This window comes from Zonotrichia albicollis, chromosome 13 (genome assembly GCF_047830755.1).
Source record: "Zonotrichia albicollis isolate bZonAlb1 chromosome 13, bZonAlb1.hap1, whole genome shotgun sequence".
NCBI classification, from domain to species: domain Eukaryota; kingdom Metazoa; phylum Chordata; class Aves; order Passeriformes; family Passerellidae; genus Zonotrichia; species Zonotrichia albicollis.
The window spans coordinates 17,049,787-17,070,467 of NC_133831.1; the positions used below are offsets into that span (position 1 = coordinate 17,049,787).

Here is a 20,681-nt window from a genome sequence, read left to right on the forward strand (position 1 = left end):
TGCTTTAGTTTAAACAAATTATGTTTCAACAATGGCAGTGAATAAGACTCCAACATGTCCCTAGGTAAACTGTTTGACTGATTAAGTACTTTTACTGCTCAAAATGTGTGCCTTATTTCTAGCTTGAATTTGTCCAGTGTTTGCTTCCTCCTACTGAACATTGCTACTTTTTCCCCTGTTAGATTGAACAGATTTTTTAAAATTAAAAAGTCTATTTCCTGAGGAAGGTATTTGCAGACAGCAAAACAATCACTTCTTCACCTTCTCTCATGCTTGAGTGGAACATCCTTCCCAATTTTTCAGTGTCCTTTTAAATTATGGGTACCCACTAAAGCTTTGATGAAATTTCAACTTGATAGCAATTTTATACAGTCCAAGACTGTGTTTACATCCATAGATTTAGCAATCAACTAACAGCTCATATTCTGATGCTTCTCTACCACAGTCCCAGGCCCAGTTCATCACCGCCTCTAGTATTTTTTCCTTTACATGTTGCTGATTTAAAATTCATATTGTTGAAAAGAGCCCACTTGACTAAGTGACTAATCAGTGCCTCCCCATGATTTTTAGCATCTTACCATTTTTGTGCCATTGGTAAATTTTATCAACAGTGATTTTTATATAGTCTTCCAAATAATGACGAAATACCAAATAGATGGAGCTGAAAGTGCTGCTGTGGAACTGAGAGTTTATGTGCCATTTCATCTCTGTATATTGATTTGGAGGGGTTTTATTTTTTTGGTTGATTTTTTTTTTGTTGGTATTGGGTTCTTGCTGGGGGGGTTTTCACATAGAACAGGCTACTTTTATGAGAATGGACTTGATAAAACTTTCTTTCATGAAATAAAATTGAAATAAATATGCTACCAATTTTCAATTAGCTAACCACTTCATTCTGTAATTTTACCCCAAACTTTTGTCAGGGTGGTCCTAATTTCAAGGTCTTAATATTCTTTTTTTTTTGGGAAATACAAGAATAGCCCAAGCTGTTTTACCACTACAAGTGCTATGGATCTTGCTCTGTGTTCCAAGGCAGGTTTTGGGCATTTTTTTCAATGAACTTAAATGATTTGGGGAGCTCTTCAGTCAGGGTTTTAAAGATTTTACCTAAAGTTATCCAGTCTAATTCATTCTAAAAAATATTAAAATGCAGTGGGATACAGCATAACAGCCTCATTACTTAATGGGAGCATAACTGTGTCGTTGGAAAATGCTCATGAAAGCCATCATGCTTCTTTCTGAAAACAGAGCAGAAGAGTACTTAGTCTTCTATACTATGGTGAATAATTTCTTGTCCATTCTTGTCCAGTATTAGCAAGATAGCAATTGTTTGGCGTGCCAGATCCACAGAATTTTACTTCATTTTCCATAACCCCCCATAGACACATACATGTTTTTATTATTGCTTTTAGTTTCCCTTATCAAATTTCTTTACTTCTATTTATTTAAGCTTAGTGCTGTGAGCTTTTTCATTCATTTGTCATCTTTAACATACAGCTTCTTAACAATCTGCCCTGCACCCCACACTCCCTTTCCCCACTGAATGCTGCCCTCTCCCTTTTAAATAAGAATTTATGATTAGTCTGTGGATTGTGCCCTTCTGCTCCTCGTGGTGCTGCTCCTCAGTACAGTGACAGCTCTGCACCAGGGCAAGAACTCCAAACACTTGGAGCCCCATCTGCAGTGGGGGCTGTGACAATCACTTGGGGACAATGGGAGTTGCAATTCGACCCCACACATTTCTTGACAGGCTACAGTTTGCTTTCATGCAAAGCAAATGAAATCAAACATCTTCTAATTCTAGAGAATACTGCTTAATGAAAATATTGAAAACATTTTCCAGCATTTTTTATTTTACCATTGAAACAGTTATTGATAACCTATTTTATCCATTGTGCAGTAGATATTTTAGAAATGAATTGCTGTATGGTTTAATTAGTTCATTATTATGCCTATTCTTACACAGTAATTTCTTTTATCATTCTAATCATTCACTTCACACTTTTTAAACCAAATGGAATATCAAAGGTTCTGTAGGATTATTTTTGGATCCTGCACATGTTTCACCACACAATTAATCTGTTTGTCAGAAATACTAGTTAACTTCTTCACTTTACTACTTTCCTTTACTAGTCATTTTTCTCTATTTTATAAGATGAAGCTACCTGTAAAAGGACAGAATTTTGATGATTTTTCTCATTTATTAAATATTTTTCATTTGTCCACTCACCATCACTATAAAATATTTTAATTTTTATAAAGTTTTATAATTGAATATTTTCCTTTATTTATATCTCATCTGCAATATTTATTTAGTCTTTTTACATGTCTTTACTTAGTTAAAATGCAGAGAGATAAATATGGCTGTTACTTTGCAGGGAAGATTCAGTACATTAATATAAACTGTACACAATTCCCCCAAAGCATATATATACGTTGTAAACCTGAAGACTTTTTACACAGCTGCTTATTGCTAAACAGTGCCTTGTCCAGAAGGGGACAATCTGTGTCTCTAATTGCTGTCACTGAAGCTGAGATTCATTATGTGACTTTCCCATTAAAATGTGAGCATTAATTTGTATAATGAAATATCACCCACTGCAGTGTTCATTAGCCATGCCCTACTGTATACTGCACATTGTTAGCTACCTAGAAACTGTAGTTAATTTCACTAATGGATATTTCCCTACTTAGTGTTTGGTAGGAAATTTATACTGTAACATTACCTCTTAAACTTTTAAGGAAATTTAAATTCAATCAATTATTTTCAACAAAAGTTTGGGATGTCATTAAGACAGGAGAAAAGGCATGCTGTACAATGTTAAGGATGGGAAATCTGGAGGAATCTAGAGAAATGAAAAGTCCTTTTAGTTCATCTTAGAAATGTAAGAATAAAGGATGTTCAATACCAAAATTGTCTCCTCTTGGAGCACACATACCCATTTTCCTTAATTATTCATATTGCTCATCCCACTACAAGCGCCTTCAGAGAATGGCAACAGGCAGTCTTTTTTTAGGAAGGAAATGTGAATTGAATTCATTTAAAACAGCACCATTTTTACTGTATTTCATCAGTTCATCTAAGCATGGTTTAAAATTGGCTAGTCACATTTCCAAGGGAAAATGCAGTAACACTGTAAATGCATATAATACATCTAATATATGCTAGATGTGTGTCACACGTATCGTAACAGACTCTCAGTCAATGGATGCAGCCCTGCCAAGCTTTTTCTTCCTATTCATCTCTTTCTTAGGTTCCTTCTGTTTAGCACAATCCAAACCATCTTTCCTTTGCTCATGCACATTATCCTTATTTCTTTACTCAGGGATTTAATTTTGCCTGTCATACTGGGAATATACCTGAGCATCTAATGACAGCACAAACCCCAACTGGTCTGCAGTGGCTTCTGAGGGCTAATGCAAGGAGCAAGGAGGTGCTAGAGCCAATCCGAAACCAGCTCCTACATAATGTGTCCCCTGTCAAAGGCAGCACATAAGGAATTTTAATGTCTCACACTTAACTGTTCCTGCACAGCCCAAAGGTCAAGGCAGGCAATGTAAACCCCACACCACTTACTGTGTTTCAGGGGGGTTGGAAGTGCTCAGGAACATAAAGGAGATGCTCAGCTCCTTGAATGAAGGGACCTTAAGTTGCTGCCTCCAGTGGGGCAAAACGACAGCTCTAGAAGCACCTGCATAGGGCATAATTTAGGTCTGAGATACTCAGATGGTTTTCTTTTTCACAAAAACTGAGCATCTCTGAGATTTTTGTGTTGTAACCTTCTCAGCTGTATGAGAAGCTGTTCTGTGTTTTATATCAAGGAGGCTGGCTCCCAAAGTGACCAGGCACTGCTGTGCACAGCCACACTGTGTCCCTGTCCCTGCCTCTCCTCCCAGAGGGTTTGTGTGAGCTGGGAGGGCAGCACAGCCCATCTCTGGCCACAGCTCAGCACTCAGAACTCATCTAAGAGGGCATGAAGAGCTCTGTCTGTCCTCTCTAAGACCCAAGGCTTGCAAGCATTTTGTCCTGAAAATCCTTCCTCTCCCCATTCAGGGCTCTCCCAGGGAATTGTCTCACCCATTAACTGTTTTTAGAGCAAGAAAGAGGAGAAAATGTTTTCACATAATTATGCCCTTTTCCTCTTACCACATGGGAGCAATCAGAAATCATAACTTACTATCTTCCCCTTAAAGCTCTTCCTGCCTGAACATCACTGAGCTAGATAAGAAAAATCTTCTACATTTGTGTTGGGACAAAACTGAGTATGCTAAATAAAACTTCGATTTGGTTTTTTTTCATCTTATTATGTGATAGCAAACTACACAGAAAGCAGGGCTTAGTTTGGAGTAGGTTGCAACCATGAAATATCCAACAGAAAAAAAGAAGAAACCCAAGCCCCTGGCTAATTCTTCAAAAACAGAGCACAGCTTCCTGCTCTTGTGCAAGTTTAAGCGGCTTCTGCATCTTTTTTGGGCCAATTGCCACAGAAGCACCTCCTGGCTGGATCAGGCTTTGGGTCTGCTCTTGGCATGAGCACCAAACCAAGGCAGTCGTGTGCCTCCAAACACACAGATGTTCGAAGGAACCTGACTTGTGCCGAGCTGCTTGAGCTCATCTCTAACAAACAGGTGCTGTGAGAACAAGAACAGTAATTGAGTTAATGTAGTGGAGAAATACAGTAAAGTGTTTTTTATCAGTCAGTTATATGATCCAGGCATATAATAAAGACAGAGTGTGACATAAAAGGCAGGAAACTGTCCCTGAGAAGTATGAGCTAACCAATATTTGTTTAATAATGGTATCTATTGCATCATTTCCACTTACTGCAAAGCAACTTAATTTTTATTTAATAATTCTAGTAATTTGCCAATTTACATTTTTATATTATTTATTAGGATTATTTTTAATATGTAAAACATTGCTTCACTTAAACATACTCTTGTCATTATTTACAAATACTTTGTTCTCAACCTAATGGAAATTGATCTTTACCTATTTTAAAATTATAATGATTTTTAAATACATTGTAAATGTTGTTTCCATAGTTTCTTTAAAAAAATTTTTTATATTATACAGTTTATTTTTTTCATGTTTTAATTTTCTTTAGTCAGTATTAATATGCAATTTTAATGGAATATTTCCATTGTAATTAATTTACTTTCCATTAGTTCTAAGGCACAAATACCAAGTGTATAATCACTGCCATGTTTAACATAAGAACAAAGTGCTTACTATATAATAAAACAAAATGAAGAGATGGGTAACCTCATATCACTTTGAAGAATTTTTTTTTTTGCCTCTTAAATACTAAAATTGTTAAACTCTTTAAACTTCAGAGTTATGGTATTATTTTCCGATAAAATAAATACAATTTCTTTATTTTTACTACATTGGAGACAACACAAATAGGGTTTTCACTGGGTTTCTTCTCTCCCTCCAGCCCCCAAAAAGCTCAACACAACAGAGAAAAGTATTCCTGCCCTAAATTGTTTGCAATCCAATCAGACAAAACTACATTAGAGTGACAAATTTTGAATTTCAAAGTTTAAATTTTAAAAGTGTGTTACACTTCTTCTTCTGCAAAAAAAGAAAGAACAGAAATACAGTGAACAAATTTTCCCATTTAAAAAATGACATTTTTTCCTTTAAATAATTTTAAATTTCTGTTTTTCAAAATCAGGCCTCACATTCACAAACCCAGCATTAATTATTATGCATGCACATAGGAGAAACATCACTGCTGATTTTGGGAAGGGAGAGAAACATTGTTTATCTGGTACTTCAGTGAAATAAAAAGTGAAAGTGAAGATTTTCAAGTAGGAGGTATAACTGGAATTTATTTCTTCATGCAATTATTTTACCTTCCTATTCGGAAAATAGCAGTAAAATTCTGAAATTTAATTAAAATAGTTTAAAAAGAAAATTAAAATTATGGGGCCTATTATGTCTGTTTCCAAAAAGAAGTATCCCAAATCTCAAGTTTTAAATACTCTCCCAAAGCCTACCATGACAATTAACACTGGGAAGAAAACAGGATCCTATTGACCATATACAGCATTTCAAATGATGTCAACAGGATCTGAGGATTACAACATTTTATGTCAGAATTTCATTATGGATAAAGTCATATTGTGTCTCTACATGGACCTTGCTATGCATGTAGGTACTTTCAAGCAAATGAAATATTAAAATTTGAATGGAGTGGCTCAAAATAACTAGTATTGAGAGCAGTCCTCTCAGTGAGAGAAATACCAAAACAAAGTGAGTATCCAGCCCAGTAGCAAATCTCTGTAGGGTAAAATGCTGTCATTGTTACTGAAATAAAATATGGGAAATTTTACCACAGTGCAAAGTATGATAAGTTTTATCACTTACAAGTACTAATTCATGTGAGTTCTAGTGGGGAGAAAAAAAAGCAGATCTGCGAAGCTGATGCATTCATATGAACAGTGAGAGGTTAAAAATGAGCATGCTAAATGGAACAAAAATAGTAACTGAGGAAAACATACAGAATCCCTAAGCAGATGCTAAGGAAGGCCTTTGAAGCAGTTAGTATAACTAAGTCTGAAACCAATAGGCTTATGCCTATTGAAGGACAAGGGTAATTGAAGGAAACAGTGATGAAGCAGGGAAGGAGACAGAAATAACCTCAACTGGGAAAAGATGATTCTATTAAAGTGGTCTTTATCCAACAACACATTCCTTGTGCTTTTATTTAAGACTGTCATACATCTTTCTCAAAAGACTTTCTCCAACTAATAAGTCCCAATCTGCAGTGGGAATTGAGGCTCCCAGGCACAATCTGTGTTAACCCCACGCACACGAGGCTCGTGCCGACAGCGCTCACGTGCTCCTCTCACCTGTGTGTATTCTCAAGTGGACCTTTAAGTGGTGGGATGTTCTGAAAGTTTTTCCACAGTATGGGCAGTCTTTCATGGCAGAACCAAGGCTCCTGTCTCTCAGTAAAGCTGGCTGCTGGACTCCTACAGATCTCCCAGCTTCTTCTCCAATGTCTGCAACACAGAAATGTTCTCACATCACTTCAGCACATGTCAGAAGTTGTTCTCACTAAAACTGCTAACACAACACAAAGTTAAACATGTCAATACTACACCTGTCTATTTCATTCTTTAAAACTGACAGAATGCTGACAATTCATGTATTTTCTTGTTATTGTCTTAAATTATTTCATCTTTCCCATCATGATTTTAAGCAGCATATGGTACCTTTATATACTGAATTATACAAGAAAAGAAACAGCTGTGTCAGCAGCTGGTTTGATTTCTTCTTTTGCTTAGTTCCTATTAATTTTTTCTCCAAAAGTTTGAGATTGTTGTTTTGTTGAATCTATTTAATTTATAAGTATTGTGAAAACCTGTAGGCTTTTAGAGGAAAAAAGTTTGCACCAGTATAATAAAACCTCTTAAAACAAGAAAATTGCAGTGACAGGGGGTCCAACAGCACTGACAGCGTCTACATGCAAAGATAACTGACTTCCTCTGCAACATCTCAGCAGTGGAATTACAACAGGCAACCCAGAGAGTGGCCTAATATCATGAGAAAAACAATGAAAAAATTGGTCAGATGAGAGGGAATTCCATCTCCCTCTCAGCCGCAGCTCCTGCGTTTTCTCCTTCAGAGTTCACAGCTACACTTACTCTTTACATCATAACACAATGGGTGAGACTCCAGGACACCTCTTCTCTCTCCTGATGTAAAGAAGCAGTCATTTCAGCCATCTTGAGTGAACTGCTTTTATCCAAGCAGTCAAGGAATAAAATAACTTACAAAAGACTGACTTAAAAATTGCAAAAAAAAAAAAATGTAGGGCATTAAAAAAAAGTCATTATTCAAATCACACAAGGCTCATCCATCATCTTGTACATAGAGGGTCATGTAATATCACTGTAAGCATCAATTCAGTATCACTACAAGCACCAGTGCATGATGTCACCAAAACCATGGCAAATGTTGAGGCTGTGACCCAGATTGACACTGCTGGCACGTCAGGAGCAGGACACATGGACACAGCATCACACCCTGTGCAGAGCTAAGCTATCTGGGTTAGATCCAGGTGGGGAGCACAGAGTTAAAACCTGCACGCAGAGTCTTGATTATTTCAACCATGAACCACTGACTAAAAATGTTCTGCCTTTACCCATTTGATATGTAACTAAAGCTGTCAGGAAACATAGTGTAGTTTACACAGCATTGCCTTTTAAAAGGAAGTAATGGGACATAAGAAAGACTTAAATATTTGGCTCTAATAAAATGTATTGTCACAGTAGCAGAGGCCCAAATACCATGTTTCTGGAAAAGGTAACACAAACAGGCATTTCAGTATGTATTATGAAATGGTTCCTCTAAACTATTTTGTTTAAAGCTGAAAGAATGAGATGATAGAGCTATTAAATACACACACACACACATATATATATATGTGTATATATATATATATATGCTTATCTCAGTCATGTATGTAATCAAGCTATTACTACTTTTCAAAATGTAAATCTGATAGTTTTCACATCCCATTCTTGTTTAACATTTTCTGACTGTTCTCAGACTGCAGAGTTAAAGCATAATATTTAAGTTAGAAAGCCAGTAAATGTCATTTTGAATTATCTTCAAGTACATAAAGTTGCATGCTATAGGAGTCAATTTTGTCTTTGTGAGTTTAGGAAAACATATATAGGTGCTAGCCTATAATTCCAATATCCCTAAAGAGTTTAGATTTTCTCTGTTTTTACTCCTCAAAAGTTGTATATAATTATGGCTTAAGCTTCTTTGGGAAAAAAAATAAAAAGAATTCCTGAGTGCAAAAAGATTTTTCTGAAGTGCAAAACACAGAATGCATGATGATAAATTGCAGGATTTTATTTTGATTTTCAATAAATGCGATATGAGCATTATAGATAAATATATAGATAAAGTTAACAAGCCACTCAGGAGGAATTTACAGAATAAGTCTACTAGCTATGTTTTGCTACATGTCACTCTAAATGATGGCCTGTTATCCATTTGCCTTTTATCTTTCTATCTAGAATATGTGTGGCCCAATAAAAAAGAATAAATTTGTAAGATGAACAGCTCTCTTTGCAGATTTAAGAGTCTAATTTTCACTTTGCACAAAATTGAATTTTTTCAAGGGAGCAAGACGATGGAGTTTACTCTAGCACTAATCCCTCTGAAAAAGCAAACTGAAAACAACAATGAAGCAAAGAAAGATGTGGGTGGTCTGAAGAGTTCTCTTTTAGATTTAAGTAGACATACAGTAGATAGCTCCAAAGGCTTTACTCCAACAGGGGCCTTACCTTGAAGAATTTTTCTTCCCACAGTGAAAGCATTCCTAAGACTTTAAAGCTGGGCTGAGGGGTTTTCTTTTGAATTCCTCTGCCTACAAAGCCCACCGAAGCGCTGGAGGCCATCGCTACCTGAATGAGCAGCTTTACATCCAAGCTCTTTTATTCCCAACAATGAAAAGATATGTTCAAGGCTGCCGACTCTCCCCATCAAATGCTAACCCAGCTTCTTACCAGGGCCCCATTTTGCCACATTGTACCTCTTTGTCAAAGCACTTAAGTTTAAAATGTGCTTAACTTTAAAATGTGTTTAAGTCGCGCTGACTCTGCTACTGAGGTTTTCTTATATTGAGTCTCTCAGAAGTGATCTGTGGAAACTTAGGATGAAAAAAGAAGAGACTGACAAGAAAAAAGTTAGGAAGCAAACTGAAGAATACAGACTATGCCAACATCAGAATATGTGGGGAATGAAAAATCCTTAGCTTTACCAATAATCATGTATTCCACACCTCTGCTGTCCCCCTTCTCCTGTAATTGAAAGCGCCTTCAAAAGCAGAAAGTCTCAGCTCTGTTAAATTGTGAAACAATATAGCAAAAAGTAATTTTACAGATCTGCAGAACTAGGATTGGCCTCCACAAATTAATTTATGATTTACTCAGGATTTTAGCTTTGGTTTTGGGGGCTTCTCAATTCTGAGGATAAAAGATCAGGAAGGAAAGAGAACAGTTACTTATCTTCCAGCCATTGTGGTTCCCTGATTTATGTGGTCTATATGATGTGCACTTGATGCACATGGGATTACACTGCTTTTTTTACTATCCATTTCCATTACAGGCAGGTCAGCATCCTGAATATCTTCCTGCCCATCCCAACCTTTCCTGATCAAAGTGCAGGAAATAAGAGACTAAAGTATGATATAGAAGTACATGCTGGATGTGAGACTACCCAACCTTGCCTCTGAACTTACTCTCGCTGAGCTTTCCTTTCACTTTGTGTCTGTTCACAGCAAAAGTCCTGGACAGAAATGTGAAAAGCAACATTCAGTTCTAAATATGAAACTGGTTTTTGGGCCAGTCTAAGGACAAGGAACAGCTGAGAGTCCCCAGCTGCTCTGTGTGCTGTACCTGCTGGGCAGGCACAGAGCGCTCCCTGACATGGGACAGAGGAATTCAGCCACAAAGCAGCTTCTGGGGAGGTATGACAGGGACATCTCTTGCACACCATGCTGTGCCCATGTCCTCGTGGGGTAAATGCCAGGAAAGAAAGGTCACTTCAACATCTACATCAGAAGGTGGAGATTAACTGCAGAACCAAAGAGCCAGTTTGGCCAAAATGTGAGCAAATTGATTTGGCATGCAGACTAAATAAAAATTAACCAGTCCATAAGATCAGTATTTGAGGGATTGCCCTTCTTCAGACAGATGCCCAGTTCTCAGGAGAGAAGGGCCTAAAAGCCACCACTCCTCATCTAGCAGGGAGATCAGGCTGGTTCCACACAGGCAGAAAGTTTCCACAGAGACACATAATCCCAACAAACAGTTCTGGAGCCAGGAGCACTTCTACAGTAGAAGGTTAAAAGAAAGTGAGAAAGACACCAGTGAATTCTTTTTTCACAGTCAATATCTTACTGCTGGTTATCAGAAATGGTCCAGCCAGAAACGAGCCATGGCCAGCAGTGCCCTCAGCACACAGATGCAGATGCCACAGAGGAGAAATGCCAGCTTCAGTGCATGTTGCCAGAAAAGAGAAGACAAACTTAGATGGACAGTGAGTCTCTGTACTCAAAGCAGATTCTATCTAGGCAGTCATATAAAGAGCAAAAGGAAACAAATTCTTTGACATTTCCATATATATTCTGTATGACTGGTCCACCTGTCTGGAATGAGCCCATAAACATGATTAGAAAAGGGTGGATTGCTTTTGTAAAAAGAAATCTGTCTATAAAAAGAAATCTACTTTTGTAAAAAGAAAACTGTTTTCACTTGGTTAGGCAGCAGCACTGACTTCAGTCATGATAGCAATCAAATTCTGAAAGGAACATCTACTTATATGTGCCACAAATTTCACCAGAGTATTTATTTGCTGTGTGTATGTGAAGGTGCAGGGATTCACAAAGAGGTGCTTTAATGTTCAAAAGAGCTAAATTGAAGCCCTCATGAAGGCTAAATCATCAGTGAAGTCAGTTGGAATTTGTCAACATAAGGTTTGCCAAATTAGCCAAAAACAGGCAATCACACGGAAAAGGTAATCAACTCACAAAATAGGTAATCAGTCTTACAAGGATGTGTTTGGTCTTGCACAATTTTCAACACTATTAAAGAACCCTTTGAAAATGTGGCCAGAAGCCTTTAAAGCTGCACATAATCCCAGGTTTTCACATATTTCTGAAATTCAGAATATTTGTAGTTCTTCAAATCTGCCTGTTAATGAAACTTGGTGCAACGAGAAGTGGTAGTGACCACAGCTATTTTTTGATGACCCGTAAACCACCCAGATTAGCCCATCTTGTGGCAGGAAATCCAATGTCAAGAAAGGAGTTAGAAGACATTTAGTGTGTTAATCCTGTCACTGCTGTCAGCTCCTTGCAAGTATGCCTGAACTCAACCATCTCATTCCCTGGGAAGCAACATAGAATATGCCAAGTTTCTTAGAAAACATGCTTTACATTTCTTGCCTATTCCTAAGAGAAAGCCTTAATAATACTGAAAATAGTGGAAAATAGGAATATAAGTAGGGATATAATTAATCATATTTTTCTACCTACCTGAAGTAGCTTCAATTAGTATCATCCCATGTAAATGAGAACAGAATCTGGCACTGTGCTCATAATTTGAAATTAGAACCCTATTAGTGGATGTCACTACACTTTTTTGCTAGTGAAGTTCATGGTTTAAAATGAAAGTTTCTAATATTACTAAATATTACAGTTATATTTTAGGCCTCCGGAAAGAGTTGCTAATGTCTTAGGTCAGGAACAACTTGCTGTCTCTATTGTTTCATCAAGGATTTAGGTTTTATAATGACCATATAAGGAATCTTAAACTGTTTCTATGGATTGGCAGAGAATTTGTTTAAACACAGAGCTATTTTAGAAGAGAATTGGAAAGGAGGCCTACTAGTGAGAAAACAGCATTCACATTGTTTGTATTATTAGAAATAAAGATTATACAAAGGTTCCACTGGTAAATAAAAAGATACCACGTCTGAGATGAGAATTCCCTCTTAGCCCTCTGAACCACACAAACAAATGCACAAACTGCCCTGCCTCTGTTAACAATTAGTCACTGGCAGAGTTAAACTTAAAACACAGTCTAAATGAAACTGAAAAGGCCCAGAAGGAAAGATGGCAGCTTGTAGAAAGGAGCAAATGGCAGCCACAGCCAGCACCCTGGCCTGCAGGGAGTAGCTGGGCACTGTTTCAAGCCCAACAGGAAGAGAGACAAAATATTGTAAGCAATTTCTTAGTAACTGGTGATAGACACACCTTAAGCCCACTCCAGGAACACCACTCTCTTGAAGATTGGTGGTTTTCACACCCCATAGGTTCAAAACACTTTCATGGCAATACTGCATGTATGCAGCGCTGGTTATAGCTTAATGCTGTTCATTGTGGCACTCTGAGACACATGCAAAATCTGTATATACACCACAGAGAGACACTGATGGAACACTTTAACAAAATCTTAATTTTGTTAATCATAAAATGTTTTCTTATCCTCTTTTCATTCCAATCAAATTCCCTATAGAGGTTTTTTTAGCAGTTCTTAGCAGTTTTACTTCTCAATTTTTTCTAAAATTTTAAAACCTTTTAAGATAATCAGAGATCAAACACAGTTTCTGAGTACATCATTTTAGCTGTTTTATTTCTTTGAAGAATCGTGTGACCGAAAGACATAAAAACTCAGATTTAGCACTTGAAACACAGAGTTGTTTACTCACCATTAGCTGACAGAGCTCAGCTTTGACCAAAAATTGAGCATGGTGAAGAAAAAATATCTTTGAGAGAATATTTTCTGTGTGAGACCTCTTTAACTGTTTTGGTTTGGGTTTTATTTTAAGAAAGGAGACATCTTAAGCACCTTACAATATCTTTCATTTAACAGTTGGCAGAAGGAAACTCCCAGATGAACACTGGCCTGTGTCTTTCTCTTTAACCAGCTGAGTGATCCAAGCTTTTAATAAAGCTGTTCCAATTATTGTAAAAGTCATCTAGTACCTTATAGCCACAAATATTGACAGTTTATTGCACAAAGCATTCATGGCATTTGAAGGTCACATCATACATAATACATACACTTTTATAAAAGTGTCTGGAACAAAGAGATACATGATCAGCAATTACATCTTACCATTCAAGGGTATGATTTTATACTTATTGAAAATGAAATACTATAAGAAATGCAAATTGTTAATAAAACACAAAATAGTTCATTTTCTCTATTTATTGTTTTATTAATCAGCAGTACCAAGTTCAGTTGTATAAAATCAATGGAATGCCATTCATGCCTCAAGAAGATTACAGTTAAATATCATTATCCTGCAAGCCATCACACCTATTCTTAGCTCAGAATGAGAAGAAGTAAGGTTCAAATTTTAATCTCACTGCTGTACACCTCTCCAGCCCTACTGAGTTCAGTGTAACTTCAACTCTTACATTTGAGTCAGCTCTTACATTTGAATATTGTTACAATATTAGTTTTGATAAAACTGAATTGGAATAAAACTTGAAAGAGTGCTAAAGATTTTTTTTCTTAATATATGCACATGCAGGCATGTCAAACTTCTTCACTCTCTTCCATGCCCCTGACTGAAGGCCATTCTAAAAACCACATACACCTGCCCAAATGGTGTAATTAAAAGTTAAAAGTTTCAATTTATTCAGTCAGACTTGTGCACAGTCCTTCAATAAATTCAATGGACATCAGAAAAACACAGAGTCATGAATTGCTTGTTTTTGGTTAGAGTCTTCACTTTTTTGATGTTGCTACTATCTCCTGGAACCTCTAGCTACCCAATGAGAGCTGGCTAGAGGCAAATGGCTGTGGATCTCTACATTGTTCCCCACTACATTATTGCCCCAACACCATTTTTAGCAGTTTGTTTCAAAATTGCAGAATACAAAATCTTCTCTCCAAAGCCCTTAACATGCAAAACTCTTCCACCATCCAACCCCTTCACTGGTTTTCCAGATCTGCCACTCCAAAACCATGACCTTGAAATCCCACTTCCTTAGCCCGACTGTTTGGCTGAAAGCACTTCCCATCCCAAATCACCCAGTTTGTCAGATGTTTGTCATGAAATTCCACTAGACTTGTGTTATCTTTCCACAGGAAAATAGGAGGCATAGAAGTGAATGTACTTTGCCATTTATCAGAATGTCATTTATCTAGCTAGTGCTAATTCTTGCTTCCTTCAGAAGAGCATCTGAGCTGCCAGGACACCCTGTTGTACTCCTCTCTCCATAATGTGTGTCTTCACAAGCAAAGCAGCTTTGGACCTTTTGAACCAGCAAAATTGGGCTTAAATACATATTCATGGATCTTTTCTTGGTCTTTTGCCAACGGTCTTTGCCATCTATCCTCAAAATTTACTTCAGTGTCCAATTATGCTTCTGATAGCAAGGTTATCTCCCAAACCTTTCAATGACATACTTCACACGGTTTTCCCCTCCCTTTCTTAAAACAAGCTTAGAATATTCTGGAACTTTACCAAAAGTTAGTGTGAACAGTACCCTGTGATTTTCAGCAGTTTTCTTACCAAACCCTTGACTCACCTGGGTTCTCTTTGATCCTGTCACCTGAATTTGAAATGGGCACTTGATTACTGACCAGGGAGAACAAAGTCTTTCCAAACTTCATACAGATTGTATACTGCTTTTGGACAGAATTCCAGTGGGGAATCCAAGCACAGAGGCTATCCAACTGGACCATCTTTTGGATTTGTATGTGTTATTTGTAGGCAGGTGTTCAGGTACCAGATGGCCTTAAAACCCATACTACTCAGGTTATAGCAGCTTCTACAAGCTGTCTGCATCATATTCCCATCTCTGAGATTTGAGAGAGGCTACATGGAGCTTGATAAACACTTTTACCTAGCATTGCTCTCCTGATGCCAAGGCTAGATCAGATATCCAATTTGGGAGAGTTGCCTTACAGTCCCTCTTTAATTAAGTACTCCTGATCTCCCACTCCTGGGATGGATTGCTACTGCTGATTAAGCTCCAGAAGTAGGGATCTGTGGAGGCAATTTCATGAGGGAGAAAATGAAGTTGCTAGCTAATCAACTAAAATAACCATTAACTGGACTTCTGTGAATGAATATGTTGCCTTCTCCTTGCTTCCATACTTGCCCTGTTTCTTCCACGTTGGGAGCTCTACAACCCCACAAACCAGAGGGGTAAGGGTTACTTCACCATCACCTCTATCTCGTTCCTAAAACACTTGCGGGACAAACAGGACCATTTGGTACAGGCTACACCATGAAGGAAATCAAAGATGGTATCAGTAAACCATAGGAAAAAGGACAAATCTGGGTGGAAGAGAGCTCTGTTGAATCTTTTTTCTCTAAATTCTTCTCATCTTCCCAAAAATGAATTCTCTCAGACTACAAGTACAAATTAACACCCATCTCTTTGTAGTTTTCTAAATCCATTGATATTTTTAAAAATCTTTTCAGTACTTGCATAGAAATAATTATTAATTACACTAGCCAAGTTTCAACCTCAGTTTCTGGGTTAAAAAAATCCAAAAAACAAACAAATATTTTTTTTCAAGGGAGAACCACAGACCTGCCTTCATTATAAGCAGCTCTCAGGGCATCAGGTATCATTGGGTAAGTTCTTGCATGCTATTGTTTAAGAAAACCCTTTTTCATTATTATTATCTTATCACAGAGTGGAAAAATCAGCGCAGAAGTGCCAGTAGCAGGTCATCAGATTTTATAAAAATTCATTCTACTAAAGAAAAGCATGAATTATTTAAAATGTCGCAGGAATGTCTTTCTGTAGACACTGGCAAGGAAAAAAAACCCAAACAAAAAAAACCAAAAAAACAAAAGAATCAGGCATGTAAAAAGAACTATAGAGGTAGCTAAATTACTAATTTCCCCCTCAACAAATTGAGAAAGAATTAAAGACTCTCATTCCATTTACAGATTACTGATTAGAGAGGTGCTGACAGAGTCTCTAAAGAGTGAATAATGTCATGGTGTGTGTTACAACATTTGGACTATGATATGAGAGGCTTTTCCAGTATCTGTATTTTCTTACTTTTAACTTTCCAGTGCTCCTTTCAAACTAAATGACCACTTTGAGGTAATATAAATACTTTTGTAAATAATTTTTCTCCCATTTAACTTCTTTGGTACAAGCCACTTGAGGATAATTTCCAACTTCTTTATCCATTTCACAAAAAAAAAAAAAGAAAAAAAAGCTGTATTTGAATAAATACTTACAAGCAACTCTAAACTGCTGAATCTACTTTACTAGCACCCTTTTTCTATAAATAAAATATGTTAATTACATGAGTTTTGCTGTAATGGAAAAATATTGATTAAATTCATTACATTAAGTCTTGAGAAGGGATCCTTTAACTCTTTGGTATAGGTTTTTTCCTCATTGTTTTAACAGTGTACTGTGAGAATACTGAGAACATGATATTATCTGAAAGAACTCATTAATTTTTTTATACTAATGTATCTCAAAATGTATTACTAGGTCAACTCATATCCATGTTTTTAGCCAAAATAGCCTTAATGTACACGGATACCATAAAATGATATTTGTGGGTGTACTAGTTTTGCATTTGGGCTATAAAAATTCTGAAACACTGCCTATGGAGCTAATCTATCAATAACCCAGTTTTCCTCTTCTACTATGAAAATATAATTTTTTTTCATCTGAACTACTCTAGTCAAAAAAAAAAAAAAAAAAAGAAAAAATATTTTGAATGCTGTCCTCTGATTTAGCTGAGCTTGTGGCAATAACTGGTTTAGGCATAGGCTTCAGTATGCTGGAATGATCCTGAAACTAATTTTGCATGTGTTGGAGTTGGACTGTGGCCATGCACGTCAGTATGCTGGAACAGAGTTATCTAAATCCTGAGCCTTATTTTACATGTGCTGGTGTTGGACTGTGGCCCTGCAATCTTTTAGGTCTCCATCTGTAGCTATCAAAGCCAGGGTGTGCCCAGGCACTCGCTACTGCTCGCTGCCTTCCTCGCACAGCAAAGCTCCAGGCTCACCCTCCCGCACACCGGGGTCACTGGGAGCTCGTCAGAGCCCTGGCTGGTCCCAGCAGCCTTTCTCTAAAGCCTCTCTCAGCCTTTTGCAGGGCATCTCACTGGGATCCTCGGTGCTTATCAAGTCCCACCCCAGTGATGAGAAGAACCAGCCTCTTGGACAGATGTTTCTCAGATTCAGCACATTAATTCCTTTCTCAATACCAGGTAAAACAGTCCTCTCATTTTCAGCAAGCTATGGAGACCACAGTGCCACCACTGATGGAAGACCCTTCCTACTTTCCCAGCCTGAATGTTTTCCCTTCAGCCATCAGCCAAAGGAATTTTGAAGTTCAGAAAGTCTAGTCCAAAAGCTGGTGATTGTTTACTCCTGGGGAAGTGGACAAGACAATATCAGGCACTTGGAGGCCACAATAAAGAAACCCTGGCTGTGCACCAATCTGGAGCACCAGCACAGAGGCAGGAATGGGGACTGAACAAAGCAAAGTCACTGAACAAGGTCCTTATCACCCCAAAGTGAACTGGTAACCTCCAGGAACATACAGGCTGATGGCAGCAACGTACAAAGTTTTTGCAAGCTGCTTACTTACAGCTCCTCCACATCAATCCACCAGTAAATAAATATTTTAACCCATCAGAAGCACCTATAAAATTAGGAGACAATCCAGACTGGCTTGATTTGCAAACACATTTCCCTACCACAAATTCTGTCTCTATGGAGCCCAGCAAGCTGGAGAAACAACTTCACAATAAGGTCAAAATTAGAAATTTGAATGAAGATCAGGTATTCTTCCCTGGCTGGACAGACAGAAGTTATCTTACTGTCTGCCTCAGAGACAGACTTATTTTAGAAGAAGGATAGTGTTCTATCTCTTAACTTATTAGCAATGCACTTTCTTCAAATTCCAACAGCAAAAGAAATTCAAAACCCAGGTAGTCTGCATGCACGGAAGCACCTTTTGTTTAATAAATAATTCAACCATGTATTCCTTTTTAATTTAAAAACGGTCTGACTGAACAGTCAACAGAGTGAACTAAAGTTGGCAAAATACAGTGTTGAAAAATTAAAAAGTGTATTCAAGGCCGTATTCATTTGCTTCACTTCTCATATGCTGGAGAGACAGGCTGTGCTGAAGTTCTAGCTTTTTTCTTTTTCTTTTAAATTATACACATTCAGTCACATGATGCTCACTTGCCTTTGAAAGCTGCCTTGCCCTGGAATTAGTCTTTCTCTCTTTCTGTTACTAGTACAGCAGCTGCCGCTCCTCTACCTCATGAACATCATCAGAAATTCAGCCAAAATGTTCTCACGAGCTCCTCTGCCATGCCTGTGAGGGCCAGACTTAAACTATCGACCATCTTGGAAGGCAGAAATGCTGTAAAACCTTCTGGAAATATTCAGATCATCATCAGATTGATGGTCCCATATATCAGTAAGTATATAGTGAGGTACAGGAAACACATCTGGCAGCAAAAATCTGCAGATACTGATGCACTGAAATCCATCCCAGGACTGAGTTTGTAACAAACTGTAGCAAATGACTACAAATACTTGGGATCAGTTGAGTGCATTTGGTGCTCACTTACTCTCTTGAAGACAGCCAAGACATATATCACTATCTTAAATATAAATTTACAGGCTCACTTTTGTAAAATTAAGTTCTTAGCAGTAAGTAGTTGAGAATAAGAAAGAAAACAGCTAATGGAGTCAACTCTTACCCAGCCTTCTGTGCCACAGTTTCAAATAACTTCTTGAATCTTGGAGCAGACAGAAAGGAAAAAGTAATTCTGTGGTTAAACCTCCTTATTTCAGATTTCTGGAGATGAATCTGCTCCCCCATACATCCCAAAGCTGATGCAGGTACTTAATGCTTTCCTAACCCATCCCAGCCTTTAAGGCTCTGCTCTGCTGAGGGTTTGGCTCCCATCACTCTGAATGGCTTTCCCATGTTTTTCATCCTTTCTGATCAGCACCTTCTGGAGCAATGACCATTCTATAATCATCAACAGCCACCAACATGAAATTCCAAGGCTGATAATGCTCAGATGACATTAAATGCTGACACAAGGAAATCTTATCTCAGAGAGGTCAGATATGCAGGAAAGAAGATCCTTATTGGGAAGGACAATAGAGGAAACCTAACACTTACAAAGTAACATTGCCTTTACAGAAAATGACTTGGCAATAAGATCGTTCAAAGTGGACATATTTGTTCAAAACTCATGTTAGACCCTCTGGATGACAGAAATGAGTCACATTTAGGAGACAGAAGCTTCACAAGTGCATCCTGACTATTACACATCTTCTGGAGGAAGAGCAGGCTTTCTTCATATTTTCACTATTCTGAGCACTAGCAAAATTTCCTGCAGTAAATAGGATGAAAACAGCAACCAGACCAGATAAATTTGTACAGATAGGAAAATTTCAACAACTTCCATTGCTCTGACAAATCACCTATGAATGATATGTCCAAAATGTATCTCTGAATCTGACAAAGTATGAACAAATGCATAAGTATAACTACAGAGATTTGGACACAACTCCTCCCCTGCAAGTCAGAGAATCCTCAGGTTCTAATTTTGGCTGATTATTGGCTTGCACTGAGACTCTCTGCAATAAGCACCATGTCAGAGAACAGCCTGATTTAAACCCTGGGAATGCAGGCTCCTGCATTTGTGCAGACACACGTTTCCATGCCTTTTCAGGATGGCAGTGGTGGGAGACACTCCAACAGCCTGGCAAGCCCACACAGAATTTGGTACATGACAAACTGGCTTGCACCAGATCACATTTGAAAGCTGTCTACAGTGGGACTGGCCAACCTAGCAAAGTCATGCATGGGGTTGAGGAAAGGTGAATGGCAGCATTAACTGGTCAAATGAAACTTAAATAATTCTAACAATTCTACTAGTACTGGGTCTTTTCTGGCTACAAATTTTACAGATATGTGTCCAGTCATGAGGGTCATAGCTGTTTGTTTCAAAAAAGAGATTCTCTTGACTAACTAGGCAGTGGAGCTTGCTGACAGATGCTAAAATTTTATAATAAAGGGTGGACAAACAAACAGTATCTCCCTACTGCTGCCATTTTTTAAATCATAAAACTGCAGGAGAGCAGTACTGTGCATTTAAAACAAACA

The 20,681-nt window shown here is 37.7% G+C and overlaps 1 protein-coding gene across 15 annotated transcripts in view; it reads right to left on the minus strand.

The window, feature by feature from the left end:
• Positions 1–20,681, minus strand: part of ZNF536 (zinc finger protein 536) — a 343,653-nt gene that overhangs the window by 123,458 nt on the left and 199,514 nt on the right. For all 15 annotated transcript variants that reach the window (XM_074551140.1, XM_074551135.1, XM_014269198.3 and 12 more), the window contains one exon: positions 6,862–7,014. In XM_074551140.1, coding sequence (XP_074407241.1) covers positions 6,862–7,014 — 153 coding nt within the window. The remainder of the gene's footprint in view (positions 1–6,861; positions 7,015–20,681) is intronic.